At 44.4% G+C, this 15,390-nt stretch overlaps 2 protein-coding genes across 4 annotated transcripts; one reads left to right on the forward strand and one right to left on the reverse strand.

Moving 5' to 3' along the window:
• Nucleotides 1-334: 334 nt before the first annotated feature.
• Nucleotides 335-1,055, reverse strand: LOC135548324 (cytochrome b-c1 complex subunit 9). Its single transcript, XM_064977801.1, has 2 exons — nt 872-1,055; nt 335-662 (listed from the first exon to the last, which is right to left on the reverse strand). Exons 1-2 carry the CDS (start codon nt 1,052-1,054, stop codon nt 615-617), a joined length of 231 nt encoding a protein of 76 aa, XP_064833873.1. The 5' UTR covers nt 1,055; the 3' UTR covers nt 335-614.
• A 756-nt stretch (nt 1,056-1,811) lies between these two features.
• Nucleotides 1,812-15,390, forward strand: LOC135548325 (zinc finger matrin-type protein 5-like). 3 transcript variants are annotated; one of them, XM_064977803.1, is made up of 4 exons: nt 1,812-2,011; nt 10,010-10,183; nt 13,419-13,527; nt 13,693-15,390. In XM_064977803.1, the coding sequence occupies exons 2-4, from the start codon at nt 10,060-10,062 to the stop codon at nt 13,820-13,822; spliced, it is 363 nt and encodes a 120-aa protein (XP_064833875.1). In that variant the 5' UTR covers nt 1,812-2,011; nt 10,010-10,059; the 3' UTR covers nt 13,823-15,390. The 3 variants fall into 3 exon arrangements, with proteins under 3 accessions (XP_064833875.1, XP_064833874.1, XP_064833877.1); XM_064977802.1 differs by having other exon boundaries at nt 1,812-1,925; XM_064977805.1 differs by lacking the exon at nt 1,812-2,011 and adding an exon at nt 8,932-9,481.

The raw sequence follows: 15,390 nt of genomic DNA on the forward strand, positions 1-15,390 counted from the left end.
GGACAGCAATGCCTTGTTAAAGAAGGGCTACTGATAGCTTGTATTGAGTATTCTGGTAGAAAACTTCTGGTTCTTACTGGGACTGACTGAAGGGCAGTGCCCACTTTTGACATCAACTGTATTAGACTTGAGCATTGATACCTGTGGATTGGTGCAATTCTTCAAGTTTGAGTTGTTTGTGTCAACAAGTTATACTATAGAACTTTGATACAGTGAGTTATTTTGTACAATGGAATGCCACTAAAGTAACATCAGTCATGGCAGGGAATAATATTATCAAACAAGAGAATGTCAAGAAATGCTTGCTAGTTTTCTGATTCTACAATTCAAAACGTGAAGGTTTATGTTGAGTTTATTAACAGTTTTAACTTATCAGTACATTTACAAATTGTGAGGAACAGGAGGGCATGACAATAACAATTGATAGGAAACACTTCCATGATTTTCTGAGTTCTGACAAGTCTAACGCCCATGAGGTTCCTGGTAGCCAGTAGTCAGCCTCGTCGTGACAGATCAATGTCCATGCAGCTGATGGTCAATGAAGACCGAGTCCGGGGAATAGAACACTAGAGTGGCGTTAGCTTCTTTTCCACCGGAACATCGCCAGGCCACTTCTATTCCTCCTCTGTTTCGTATTGGTGTTTGATGTGTTTCCATAGTTTCTACAAACAAAACACAACATTTAACGTTGAATTATACGTGTAACGACCTATGATGCATCCTTCCTATGAAGAGTTAAATTAACTAACTAGCTAAACAAATAGCTAACGGACAAACTAGCTAGCTAGGTTAGCTAAAAGCCTAGGCAGGCGGTCGTTTGTCCTTAGCAAGGTCAGACGTATGCTGCGGGAAGATCTGTCAGTTGACTTACCCCCCGATTCAATTGCTCGAATATTGCATCGCCTCCCTGGTCAAACATTCGTTCAAAAAACACTGCTCCGACCATGATGGTAACGGCAAAAGTAGATGTTCTCCTGAAGAGCAAATTGTAGACACCTTTAGCGAGCGACATGTTAACTGATGGTGATTTCGAGAAAGGAGGAAATGACGACATATTAAATTAAACCGAAGTATGATGGGAAAAGTAGTTCTAAACATGTGCGTCATTTCAATGTGCGCCAAAGTAAACGTGAAAACAAAATACTGACGATATGACATACATGGTCTTTGAGAGTAAACACTTACATACTTACTTATCATACAAATATAATGATGGCAAACTGCAGAGTGGCTAAGCTGGAGACAGCAAACCCGCTAGAGGAGACCCAACCTGTTGTTGCAGTTACTAGCGGTTCGAGGTCGTCACTAATTACTACAGCCACAAAGTGATACTTATTTCTGAACCCCGCATGTTTCTACAATTAATCTGGTTAAATATGATTTTGAACCTAACCTTAACCCCAACGACACTTCTAAATGTATGCCTGTATTCAATGGAGAGATACTATGCTACTAGCCTCATAACATAAATATGCATAGCCATCTCGAGACCACTACGAAATAGTGTTTTTTTCTGAAAGTTGCAGGGATGTCACGTGTCCTACTTATATCATTACACTGCTAACAACCTAAGCATTACGAAACTTCTATTCAATCAAATAAACCATACATTCTTTGGTTGACTTCCAAACAAATACTCTTTGCTTAGTGGGCGAAAAAACGCCACCTGCTGGAGGGAGACAGATTTTCCTCCGAGTTGGGCCTCAACCTCATCCTCTCTGATAGAGGGCTCACACTCCAGTACAATAAGGGGCGGTGTTTGCACCTCTCGATTCGCCAATACACATTTAAAGAAGAAGAACATCACGTGATATAGCTACAACCTGAAAAATAAATAATACATTTGGACAATGACAATCTTTGCTGAAGGCTGTTGGGGAGGAAGTGGCTGGATGGTGGTTGGAAGAGCACGCTTGTTTGAAATGGTAAAGCTTCTTGGTAGCTACTGACAAAGAAGAACATCAAGACAAAGCAGCTGCTTTACAGTGTGGGATGTGCTACATTCTGAGGGGTTTGTTCTGATTGTACATAAATTGTGGCAGCTGGTTAAATGGCATCCATTGAGAGGGCAAGAACAAGATGTATGTCAGGAGTAGTGCAGTATTATTATAAGGAGACGTATACTTGGAATACGGAGGAGGAATAGAGGGGAAAATGAGGCAGAGGAGGAGAGGGAGAGAGAGAGAGAGAGTTGGTTAAAAATGGTGGGAAAAGCGTAGATGATTTTTTTCAAGAAGAATGGTCCAAAGTGTAAGCAGAGTATATGCCGGATCGAAGACAGGAGGAGAAATGGAAGTAAATGAGGGTGAAGTATCAGAGGTGGTCGGTGTGGTCAGGATAAAGATGAGTCTGTGACAGTAGGAGTGAATTTTTTTTGAAAAAGTGGATCTTTTTGGCTGATCCATTTGTTGTTTCAAGGTGGGTGAAAACAGAGCTGGGTGCTGTGGAATTGGTGAAGGTAACCAGAAGTGGTCTTGTGTTTCTGTTTGTAAGAGGGAGCAGGTTGCTCCCCCGCGTTAAACTAATGGGGACAAAAAAGTTTAATTGTTATGTAGCACTATATTGAATCACTCCAACATGGTATCCTTCCGCTCGGCAGGATACATTCTGAGTAAAAATTCCAGATTAGTCCTGTGTACCACGTCGTTCTGAAGCTGACCTCCTTAAATAGCTGCTGCCGCTCTACTCCCACCACTTCCTTTTCTCAGCTCATTCCAGAGAGGATGTGCTTGGTAAGAGCTCTATGTTAGTTTATAAGCGCAGAAGTATACCTGCAGCTATTCAATAGCTTGGAGCAGCTAGCTAGCTAGCGCCTCCACTAAGGTCCTCTGCTGTCCTCCCACTTGGTTTGGCTTGTGCCATCTCGTTTGGGTTTTATCCTTGTATTTAATTACTTGTGAACCAACATGGGCGACACTCAGTTTGGTCGACCAGTATTGCGGTGCAAGTTGTCTGTGTCTTGCTTGTCTGTCGGGACCCTTCCGGTTAGCCTTCGAGCTCGGGGACCGTGCCGAACTCCGCAAGATCGGGAATCTGTGTATGTTTCACTCCGGCAGGCTTGCAGTCCTACCCAGAGAGTGAGTCACGTGTTCCTAGGTGCACCACGCTTATCTCTCAAAGGGCGTAGCCATCTTGCCTAGACTCTTGTGTGTTCCACGGTGATGAGCTCTGCAGTAGTTAGCTTAACAAGAGCAGACCACTGCAGGATTAAACACACTCCCAAATACACTCTCAAAGTAGATGCCGCTCGGCCCGCATCAAGCAGTGATTGTAAAAAGTGTAAAACCGTTTGTACATCACACGACTCGGGGGCAACATTATGACCCACACAGTACAGAATATGCCCCACCGCATTTGATATAATGCGTTGGTGGAGGAAGCCCTGGCTTTCTGCAATGTGTTCACCACATTGTCCTGAATTCATATTGTCCCTTTTATGCCTCTCAGGGGCCAAGCCCAAAGCTGGAGGTGATGTGGGTCCAGATGCCAGAGCGTCCCCCAAGCCTAAGAAAGCAGATCGGGCCTCATTGGCATCTGCCATGGGATCCCAGAGAGGAAGGATGAACCATAGTCGTCTCTGCCAGTATGGTGCTATCAGGAGCAGACGGTGGCCCTTTAAACTGACCCTGTTTAGCCTAGCTGTGATTAGGGGAAATGGCGGGAACATAGGGTTGTTGCCGGCCAATTGTGAGCAAGGTCGTCCAAGCCCAGAGGGCCTGCAGGGTCCGACATCGAGAACCAGCTGGGACAATGAGTGTTCTCCTGAGATTCAAACAGGTCCACCTGCGCTCTCACGTACCTTTCCCACAGCTGTAACACCACCTGAGGGTGTAGATTCTTGTCCCCCTCCGGTGGGCTATTTCTCGAAAGCATGTCCGGGGATGTGCGCTGCCCGCAGTGATGCTAAGTCTGAGCCCACAGCAAGAGCTCCACGGCACCTACACGAAATGTCTTGGATCTCAGTCCCCCCTGGTGATTGATATACCCCACTATCATGGTGTTGTCTGAGCTGACCATTACATGCTTCCCCTCCAAGTAGAGCAAGAACTGTTTGAGTGCCATGGAGGGCTCCAATGTCCGCTCGCTGCCATGCCTCAGAACACTGTCCCCCAACCCGCTAGCGAGGCATCGGTGCACACGAGTTTCCTTCGGTGGGCTCTGTTCAGTATCACTCCCTCCAACAGAAAGGAGGGAGAGGGCCGTTTCAACAGAGTCTTCACACATGCATTTGTCACCGATAGCTGACTATGTCTGTGTCGTCTCTGGTGTGGATGGTGAGAGTTGAACCATCGCTGGAGTGGCCTGAGGTGAAGAAGGCCCAGCGTAATCCACAGAGAAGCCGACGTGAGTAGACCGAGTAACTTCTAATGCGGACTCGGCCTGTATCTTCTCCAATCTCACCTGAGGGAAAAATTGCTCTCATAAGAGTTGAGTCAATCAACATTCCCAGGAAGACCACCGTTTGTGAGGGAGTCAGGTTGCTCTTCTCTCTGTTTAAGGTGAGGCCCAGGTCTTGAATGTGTTTCAAGATTATCCTTGAGTCGGCTGTAGCTTGCTCACTTGATTGAGCACACACCAGCCAGTCGTCCAGGTAGTTCAGAACTAGTATGCCCTGGGATGTGTCTTATGTCCTAGGCGCTAAGACTGCGTCCATGCACTTTGTACGCCGCACCAGTGAGAGGCCGAATGGGAGGTACTTCCAGTGATCTTGATTAACAGGAGCGTGGAAGTACGCATCCTTCAGGTCGAGCGGTGAACCATTGGCCTCTTAAGACTGCCTGCAACACCTGCACTGGTGAGAGCATCTTGAACTTGAGCTCGTTTAAACAGTTGTTGAGGCCGCGCAGGTACAGGATTGGCTGAAAGCTGCCGTCCTTTTTTGGAACTAAGTAATACGCAGAACCCACTTAGCCGTTCTAGTGGCTCTATCTTCCTTATTGCATCCTTGCTCAGGAGCGAGGCTATCTCCAACCGGAGCACCTCCTTCCAAAACCCATCTGCCACCGAGGTGACCCAGCTGGCACCGTAGGATGGTGGTTGGCATCGGAACTGTAGTTTGTATCCCCCCAGGACTGTGCCCAGTACCCAGGGAGACTCCACCTGCCTCCCACAGTTTGTCTTTTGGGCATGGGAGACACAGCCGAGGCTGACTGCCAGCACTTTTATCTGCTTGCCTCTGCTTGTAAGGGTTGTCACGACGCCTGTCCTTGCGCTGTTGGGGTGTGAAACGCTGGTATCCCATTTCCCTGTCTAGGTGAGAGAGGAGGGGGGCCAAGATGTTACTAGAGCGCCCTGCCCTGTCTTCCAGCTCCTCTGAGGGGTGGGTGTAGGGCACGCAGTTGCCAATAACTCCTACGACGTCTCTGCCTTTGCATAGTTTTGTAGTCTGCGGTATGATGTTATCCACCCCTGGCCCAAAGGTGGAACCTGGCGTGAAGGGGAGCTCCAATAATATTTACTGAACTGGCGTTGATAGTTTAGACTGTGCCAGCCAAAGATGGAGGTGTGAAGTCACCACTGAAGCCAAGCCTTGCCGTTGGCACGTGCCATGTCCGTCGGGAGCATAGTGAGAAGCCTTGACACCTCTGTGGCCTCCTTAAGAAGCTTGTCACCCCCCCCCCCCCTCTGGGAGGTGAGGGATCAACAGGGAGAGGTAGGAATACAGCATCGTAGCCATGTTTACAAGGCATGCCATGATGGAGAGTGTCCCATTGCTTACTCTTTCAGGTCCTGGTTTGAGGCGAGGCACCTTGCCAACAATTTCCTTGTCAGGGAGGATCAAGGCAGCCACCATGTCATCCATCACCTGATAGTGGTCTAGCCCCAAGGACTCTGCATCCCTTAAGAGAGTCATCGGCCTGGTCTGGATGTCGCAATGGAAGCGCCCTACCATCTTGCTCCAGTATTCGCGGACTGCCAAAGCGAACTTGGGGCAGATTGGTATAAGAAGCTAATCAGATGGTGCTTCTTCCAGCTTGATATCAAAAGCGGTAGCCACTCTCGCTAAAAACTCCTGTGTTGCTTCCGTCACCACCGGGGGTGCCTCTGTAGCGGTGCTCCCAGCTACAGATGGCGATGTGGACTGGGTCGAACTTTCATGTGCTCGGAACTATGATGCACTGTCATCCAACTCCAACTCGTCTCCTGCGTGGAGAGAGGGCGTCTTCGCCGTCATTATCCTTTCCGCCTGACGTTCAAGACGGATCAACTCCTCAGCCATATTGAGTTTGGAGGAGGGCCCCCAAAGTGGCCGAAGGAGTGCTGCAGTGACACCGCATCATCCCAGGGGGGGATACGGTCATCAGATGGGGAGGACTGTAATGTGGCCCTCATCCCCTCCAGGCTTGCTAAGCGCATGACCACTCTATCATTGGACTATGGACACTATTACTACAGCATTTCAGCTAGCTGGCTGGCCTTTGCCATCTGCTTTGGTGGCGCATTCTACGAGAAGAGTAGCTACATGGTAGGCCTGGTTTTGGTATTGTCTGGCCATGCCAAGTTCACTGATTTAATCTGGTATTGTGATACCATATTGTAGTGATCCAAAATAGTGCTACATAAGAAGGTTACGTATACAACCACAGTTATTTGCGCTATTGGATCACTCCAATCCTCTTGTTGTGATCTACTACGCCTCGAAAGGAACTTGAGGTGGGAGTAGTGCGTCGGCAGCTATTTAAGGGTGTCAGCTGCAGCACTACCCAGAACACGGGACTAATATGAAATTCTTACTCGGAATGTATCCTGCCGAGCAGAAGGATACGATATTAGAGTGATCCAATAGCTCACATAACCGTGGTTACATAGGTATCTTTCATTTTGCTCTCATCGGAAGGGTGCCATTGAGAGGAGTGATTACTGGGGTAGGGGTAAATGTGAAAGTTGACCACCTGAAGGGGAAGATTCCCGGTGTTTGTGATGCTCGTCGTTTTGTGCGACACAGACAAGGTGGTGTGAGTGGTGACGGGGGCGTGAGAGTCGTTGTCTGCCCTTTTGAGTTTTGATGTTGAGTCAACAAGGTGATGTTAGGATATATAAGTTATCCTGTATGAGCTTTTGTGCCAAATACATCACGTTGTTATAGGTGTCAAGCTTATGGGTATGTGGCAGCAGTGTGTAGAGGGGAGGTTCCTAGGTGTGAGAAGTGTGCAGAAGGGCATGAGACAAAGGAATGTGTAGCATTGGAGAAAGTAGTGGTATGTGTTAATTGTAGGGGTGCCCATGAGCCCGGGAATCAGACATTTCTGGTGCGAGGGAGGCAGGTTGAGGTTTCCAGGGTTAGAGTAGTGCAGAAGTTGTTGTATGCTGAAGGCAATGCATAATGTAGAGGGGAGTGTGAGTAGCAGAGCTATACCAGTACAGAGGGTTAGGCCAACAAGTGAAATACAGTACCAGTCAAAAGTTGGGACACACCTACTCATTCAAGGGTTTTTCTTGATTTTTACTATTTTCTACATTGTAAAATAATAGTGTAGACATCAAAACTATGAAATAACACATGGAATCATGAAGTAACCAAAAAAGTGTTAAACAAATCTAAATTAATTTCAGATTCTTAAAAGTAGCCACCATTTTCCCTGATGACAGCTTTGCACATTCTTGGCATTCTCTCAACCAGCTTCATGAGGTAGTCACCTGGAATGCATTTCAATTAACAGGTGTGCCTTGTTGAAATGTAATTTGTGGAATTTCTTTCCTTCTTAATGTGTCTAAGCCATTCAGTTGTGCTGTGACAAGGTAGGGTTGGTATAGAGAAGATAGCCCTATTTGGTAAACGACCAAGTCCATATTATGGCCAGAACAGCTCAAATAAGCAAAGAGAAATGACAGTCCATCATTACTTTAAGACATGAAGGTCAGTCAATCTGGAAAATTTGAAGGACTTGAAGAAGAATTTGAAGTTTCTTCAAGGGCAGTCGCAAAAACCATCAAGCGCTATGATGAAACTGGCTCTCATGAGGACCGCCACAGGAAAGTAAGACTCAGAATTACCTCTGCTGGAGAGTATAAGTTCGTTATAGTTAACTACACCTCAGATTGCAGCCCAAATAAATGCTTCACAGAGTTCAAGTAACACACATCTCAACATCAACTGTTCAGAGGAGACTGCGTGAATCAGGCCTTCATGGTCAAATTGCTGCAAAGAAACCACTACTAAAGGACACCAATAAGAAGACAAGACTTGCTTGGAGCAAGAAACACGAGCAATAGACATTAGACCGGTGGAAATCTGTCCTTGAGTCCAAATTTTTGATTATTGATTCCAACTGATGTGTCTTTGTAATCTGCAGAGTAGTTGAACGGATGATCTCCACATGTGTGGTTCCCACTGTGAAGCATGGAGGAGGAGGTGTGGGCGTGCTTTGCCGGTGACCCTGTCTGTAATTTATTTAGAATTCAAGGCACACTTAACCAGCATGGCTACCACAGCATTCTGCGGCGATACGCCATCCCATCAGGTTTGCACTTAGTGGGACTATCATTTGTTTTTCAACAGGACAATGACCCAACACACCTCCAGGTTGTGTAAGGGCTATTTGACCAAGAAGGAGAGTGATGGATTGCTGAATCAGATGACCTGGCCTCCACAATCACCCGTCCTCAATCCAATTGAGATGGTTTGGGAGGAGTTGGACCGTAGAGTGACGGGGAAGCAGCCAACAAGTGCTTAGCATATGTGGGAACTCCTTCAAAACTGTTGGAAAAGCATTCCTCATGAAGCTGGTTGAAAGAATGCCAAGAGTGCGCAAATCTGTCATCAAGGCAAAAGGTGGCTATTTGAAGAATCTCAAATATAAAATATATTTCTGATTTGTTTAACACTATTTTGCTCACTACATGAAAATCCGTATGTGTTATTTCATAGTTTTGATATATTCACTATAATTATACAATGCTGAAAATAGTTAAAATAAAGAAAAACCCTTTAAGGAGTAGGTGTGTCAACTTTTGACTTGTACTGTATGTTTGGATTTTTAGCATTTATAGCAATGGTTATCAACTGTACTGCAGGGATGGAACAGCAGTCACAGAAAATTGAGATGGTGGTGGCATCTGCAGAGAGGTATTTGGGTGTGCAAGACTTGACGTCAGAAGAGTTACAGGGTGTGTTAAGTGGTGTTGTCCCATCCTTTCAGGCTGTTGGTCTGAGGTAGAACCAAATGGATTTAAATAGTGGAGTAGGGTGGTGGGTTTTAGTGAGTATAGTGTTAGATGGTAGGGTATTTATTTATTGATATATTGTTATTTAAAAAAAAATGTGAGCAAAGTATAACAGAGTTATACTCCAATCTAGTAGGGGGTGGTAATGCAACGTATATTGGATGCAAACCACCATTAAACCTCATCGAAGAAGAAATGTTACATTTCAAGAAAACAAGCTTGCATCGAAGTCACAACAATTTAACAGCTAAACCATTTGCTAAATGTTATGTTAGCTGAATACTATGACTGAGTGTCCCAATCCTCACATAAAAAGGTTTGTATTGCTTATTTCTTTATAGCTAATAATGTTAGACAAGGATGGTCAGTTCATTGGTCAACCATGGTGGCTGGAGTGAATGTAGGTTCTAGACCGAGTTTGTATCACGGCTGTATGGCCTTGGGTTCTCAAACTACCCTTTCTCCAGCCCTGCTTTAGCTAACTAAAGTATTGATGATCAGGGGGTTGGATGATTAGTAGCCTATGCAATCAGATGTGTAGAGAGTAATGTTGGCACAAAATTCTGCACACCCAGTAGCTCTACACAAGAAGGGTTTGCCAACCCTTGACTCACTGCAGTCTAAGCACTTGAAGGTCTTGGCATTTCAATTGGGGCCTGTAATGTGACGGTCATATTTTCACTCATTGGGCTTGTACAAAATTGCATTCAACAGTGCTATCGACTGTCTGATCTACAACTCATTATCTAACAACTCATAATTATTTGTAGATCAGTCAGTCCGTCACAATTTATGATACATCACAGTTTTGATGCTCTTGAACACAGCCACTGTTTGGTTTCAGAGATATGAGGTGACTCTATAGCTGACTGAACTGAAGACAGAATCTCAACCATGGGGAAGCGGTACTACTGTGACTGTGACCGGCCCTTTCAGGACAACATGCACAACAGGAAAAAACACATGTACGGTTTTCAACACCACAGATCTAAAAAAGCCTGGTTTGACCATTTCAGAGGTAAGAAATGTCATTTGCCAAGAGTTTCAGTCTGACATAGTTGGGTCCTCAGTCTGAAGAAACATTGTGTTGGTGCACTCAAGTGTGTAAAAAGTTAAAACTATACGTTCATGGAAACTTGGTATAAGATGCTTTTAGAAAAAGGGTTGGCTATGGACTGGCAGAAAAAAAATGAGGGAATGATGGCTATCACTTGGCTTACTTTTCCCATCAATGCACTTTTGAAGAACAGATGAAGGAACTTCTTGATTTTAAAAGGCTTTATTTACTTGGCATTTTGGCAGACAGCAGGACCAACATCAAGTGTTTTCAGAATCACGTTTATTGTCCTACATTAGGAAAATCTTGTCATAGCTCACACATTGCATACACAAAACATATAGATAACGAACCAGGAAACGAACACAGACATGAATAGTACTCCCCCACCTGCCCATACGATGAAGCTACATGGAATTTGCTTAGGCATGGTTTCCTACATCAGATCATGGCATAAAGGTTTGACACAGTAACCAATCAGAAGACGTAATATAATTACAAAATAACAGCAAAAAGAGATGGTTGGGGTTATATTCAGATGGATGTGATCAAATGCAAGTCCTTTTCTAAAAATAATTGACAGTGACCCTATCTCTGCAGTTGTTTTTATCATCTGACATACTTGTGGTAATAGGCTTTAGATTTTAATGTACACATTGACACCTCTTCTCTTATCACAGATACAGCAGCTATCCTCTATGATGAACAGACTAAGAAACCATGCAGGAGGTTTCTAAAGCCTACAATTAAAGATACAAGGAACATGTTGTGTGAATTAAAGACCCTTACGATTTATCTGTGTATTGCTTATATTTCTGTCCTTTGCATCAGGCCAGTGTGTGTTCAGCAACAACTACAGATTCTCTCACATGTCAGAGGGACATGGAGATCAAGCTGATCCTAACTGCTATAGGCCTATTTCTATTTTGACCTGTTTATCAAAAGTGTTGGAAACTGACTGGCTTTCTTGACTATAGTATTCTATAGTATTCTCTTGGGTATGCAATCTGGTTTCTGCTCATGTTAAAAATGTGTCATTGCAACCTTAAAGGTCCTCAATGATGTCACCATTGCCCTTGATTCTAAGCTGATATTTTTATTGACTTGGCCCAAGTTTTTGATACTGTAGACCATTCCATTCTTGTGGGCCGGCTAAGGAGTATTGGTGTCTCTGAGGTGTCTTTGGCCTGGTGTGCTAACTACCTCTCTCAAAGAGTCATGTGTATAAAGTCAGAATCTGCTGTCTCAGCCACTGCCTGTCACCAAGGGAGTACCCCAAGGCTCAATCCTATGCCTCACGCTCTTCTCAATTTACATTAACAACATTGCTCAGGCAGTAGGAAGCTCTCTCATCCATTTATATGCAGATGATACAGTCTTGTACTCAGCTGGCCTCTCCCTGGATTTTGTGTTAAATGCTCTACAACAAGCTTTCTCTACCCTTGACCTTTGTTTTGGAGGTGTTCAGAACAAGGTTATGTGGTTTGGTAAGAAGAATGACCCTCTTCCCACAGGTGTTATTCCTACCTCTGAGGGTTTAGAGCTTGAGGTAGTCACCTCATACAAGCACTTGGGAGTATGGCTAGATGTTGCACTGTCCTTCTCTCAGCACATAACGAAGCTGCAGGCTAAAGTTAAATCTAGACTGGGTTTCCTCTATCATAATCACTCCTCCTTTACTCCAGCTGCCAAACTAACCCTGATTCAGATGTCCATCCTACCCATGCTAGAGTACGGATTCATCATTTATAGATCGACAGATAAGGGTGCTCTCGAGCGGCTAAATGTTCTTTACCATTCGGCCATCAGATTTGCCACCAATGCTCCTTATAGGACACATCACTGCACTCTATACTCCTCTATAAACCGGTCATCTCTGTATACCCGTCGCAAGAGTCACTGGTTGATGCTTATTTATAAAACCCTCTTAGGCCTCACCCCACCCCCCCACCCCTATCTGAGATATCTACTGCAGCCCTCATTCTCCACATACAACACCCGTTCTGCCAGTCACATTCTGTTAAAGGTCCCCAATACACACACATTCCTGGGCCGCTCCTCTTTTCAGTTTGATGCAGCTAGCGACTGGAATGAGCTGCAACAAACACTCAAACTAGACAGTTTTATCTCAATCTCTTCATTCAAAGACTCATTCATGGACACTCTTACATTTACATTTCATTTACATTTAAGTCATTTAGCAGACGCTCTTATCCAGAGCGACTTACAAATTGGTGAATTCACCTTCTGACATCCAGTGGGACAGCCACTTTACAATAGTGCATCTAAATCATTAAGGGGGGGGGGTGGTGAGAAGGATTACTTATCCTATCCTAGGTATTCCTTGAAGAGGTGGGGTTTCAGGTGTCTCCGGAAGGTGGTGATTGACTCCGCTGTCCTGGCGTCGTGAGGGAGTTTGTTCCACCATTGGGGGGCCAGAGCAGCGAACAGTTTTGACTGGGCTGAGCGGGAACTGTACTTCCTCAATGGTAGGGAGGCGAGCAGGCCAGAGGTGGATGAACGCAGTGCCCTTGCTTGGGTGTAGGGCCTGATCAGACTGTCTTACTGACAGTTGTGGCTGCTTTGTATGATGTATTGTTGTCTCTACCTTCTTGACCTTTGTGCTGTTGACTTTGCCCAATAATGTTTGTACAATGTTTTTGTGCTGCTCCCATGTGTTGCTGCCTTGTTATGTTGTCTTAGGTCTCTCTTTATGTAGTGTTACGTGTTTTGTCCTATATTTATATTGAATACTTTTTTAAAATCCCAGCCCCCGTCCCTGCAGGAGGCCTTTTGGTAGGCCGTCATTGTAAATAAGAATTTGTTCTTAACTGACTTGCCTAGTTAAATAAATAAATGAAATAAAGAACCTAAGAATGCAGATTGAAGGTCAGTTATTTCCACAAGATGGCACTGTCTGCCATGGACATGGTCCTCAAATGAAGGGTATTCAGTTATGAGCATTTTAGTTATGCCTTGCATGATGATAACATTTTTAAGAAGTCAAATTTACATCATTATGGTGGCAAGTTACTCTGATGTTTGAATTATGAACACACGATGCCACTCTGTTCATTTAGGTGGTTCAATGAAATCCCTCATAGTAAGCATCGTTACTAATTTAGCTCGGAATTCAATGTTACCATGGTGCTTGTGTTAATTAGCTCCATATTAAGTGGTGCAGTCTGAACTCTAGATGAAAGATGGAGCAGAGAGGACCCAGAGCACAGAGCATCCCCTGAGCGGAGCATAGAGGAGTTTCTTACCAGGGGGGAGAAGAGGAGAGCCACCCTCAGCAGTGGAAGGTACAGTATGAATAAATGGTCAAAGGCTGCCAGTACTTACTGTGCATGCTAGTGGTAAAATGTTATTTTCACTTGCACAGCGTCAGATTTGATACCATCGGTGCAAAGATAGCTTTGCCTCTTTTTCCTTTTCCTAAAATGGTTAATCTATTTTACTCCCTACAGTGTTTTGAAAGAGGAAGATGATGACAATCAACCAGAGAATGATATACCACCACATTTCCTCACAATTCCTGACCTCCCTCCCTCACTTCTTCCCCCTCCCCCTAGTGGATCGAAAGTCTGGCTGAACTGAATGGGGTTAACTAAAGGAGATTCACCATTTTATTTCTCAAAAGTTCCATTTGGTGATGCAAGAATTGATCGTTTTATTTTTATTAAGCCTCAAACTTTTACTTGATGAAGGTGAGGGAATTGTTTTATCTTCATATTTGAATTGAGTTTCTTCATTAGTCTACATTAGTCTTGTGAGTTATGTGCATGCATACTTGTTGAGTCCTTGGATTTAAGAAAATGGATTATGAATTATACATTTGCAGAATGTGAGGTTGTAATGCATTTGAAATGATGACCTCAGGAAAGCAGCAGTACTGGAGTGGCTACCACATTTAGAAAAAAAAACTATATGTGCTTTCCTTCCCTCCACCTATTATTTATGATGAAAAAGTGGTTTGTGTATTTTGGGAAGATTTATTTTGAGTGGATGGATGTTACAACTTTACCTCATCACTGATGTTGGCCACGTGCACAAAAGATGGTGTCCATATTTGTAAAAACATATTTTTTGTGTCCCTATCTTCAGGTAATAAAATAGTGTTTCCCCACATTTCATTTGTAGGGGATAATAGAACAAGTGCTATTCAGGACCTTACTTCAGTGTGTAATTGGAGCCCTGTCAGTATGTGCCACACAGCTGAGGGCCAGATCAGACCGTGCTTTGGCAGGATGTCACATCACCATGTGACGGCGACCCTTCGCCGGCATCATCTGCCTCTCCTGTGACAGTGACACAGATTAAAACCCAAACCGCTACACCCTAGAATAACATTTTCAATTTGTTTCAGATTGGCTCTGAGGGAGATGCCAGGACAGGGATACTTTGCAGGTTGGTTGGCCAGCAGTGTGAGTACCTCCTCTACTCTGAATATTATGGCTATGCTGGCTGTATTACATCTCTGGGTTCTGTGATAAAAACTCACATGGTCAATTTGAGCAGGACTACAGTTACTGACTTGACACAAGGCCTTAGTGTCTGCCTGCCTGCCACCGAGAGCCCTGATAAGTTTCCCTGAACCAGGCATAAAATAACTCAACATAATTAAGTTGGTATTTACACTTGTAGTTTTGCATTTATTCAAACTATTCACCAAAATGTACTATGTACAGTCATTGTACCAAAAAAAATTCTAAGTACAAAAGTTTGTAGCTATTAATAGTAGCTTTATGCTACTATCCAACCATTAGTATGCAGCTTGCATTAGTTGCTTAATTGCCGGTACACTGTGCTCTTTTTATCTGATCTGCTTCTCTTTTTACAATCCTCACTGCTCTTTAAGACCTTAACCACCTCCAATGCGAAGTTACTGTGCTGAATACTGAGTCCATTCCCTGCTGAAATGTGACACATTAACAACGGTCTCTCTAGGCTCCGCAAGAGAATTACAAGCAGAGTCCCAATGTACGAGTGGCGCAGCGGTCTAATGCAATGAATCTCAGTGCAAGAGTTGTCACTACAGTCCCTGGTTTGAATCCAGGCTGTATCACCTCTGGCCATGATTGAGAGTCCCATAGGGCGGCGCACAATTGGCCCAGCGGGTAGGCCGTCATTGTAAATAAGAATTTGTTCTTAACTGACTTGCCGAG

This window comes from Oncorhynchus masou, chromosome 11 (assembly GCF_036934945.1).
Source record: "Oncorhynchus masou masou isolate Uvic2021 chromosome 11, UVic_Omas_1.1, whole genome shotgun sequence".
Lineage (NCBI taxonomy): Eukaryota > Metazoa > Chordata > Actinopteri > Salmoniformes > Salmonidae > Oncorhynchus > Oncorhynchus masou.

What these genes read in the sequence shown, in the direction of transcription:
- LOC135548324 (XM_064977801.1), bottom strand. Translation starts at nt 1,054, where the DNA reads ATGTCGTCATTTCCTCCTTTCTCGAAATCACCATCAGTTAACATGTCG. An exon ending in TCGAGCAATTGAATCGGGGG is followed by an intron (nt 663 to 871) that starts GTAAGTCAACTG and finishes TTTTGTTTGTAG; the next exon opens with AAACTATGGAAACACATCAA.
- LOC135548325 (XM_064977803.1), top strand. Translation starts at nt 10,060, where the DNA reads ATGGGGAAGCGGTACTACTGTGACTGTGACCGGCCCTTTCAGGACAAC. An exon ending in CTGGTTTGACCATTTCAGAG is followed by an intron (nt 10,184 to 13,418) that starts GTAAGAAATGTC and finishes TCTGAACTCTAG; the next exon opens with ATGAAAGATGGAGCAGAGAG. An exon ending in GCCACCCTCAGCAGTGGAAG is followed by an intron (nt 13,528 to 13,692) that starts GTACAGTATGAA and finishes TACTCCCTACAG; the next exon opens with TGTTTTGAAAGAGGAAGATG.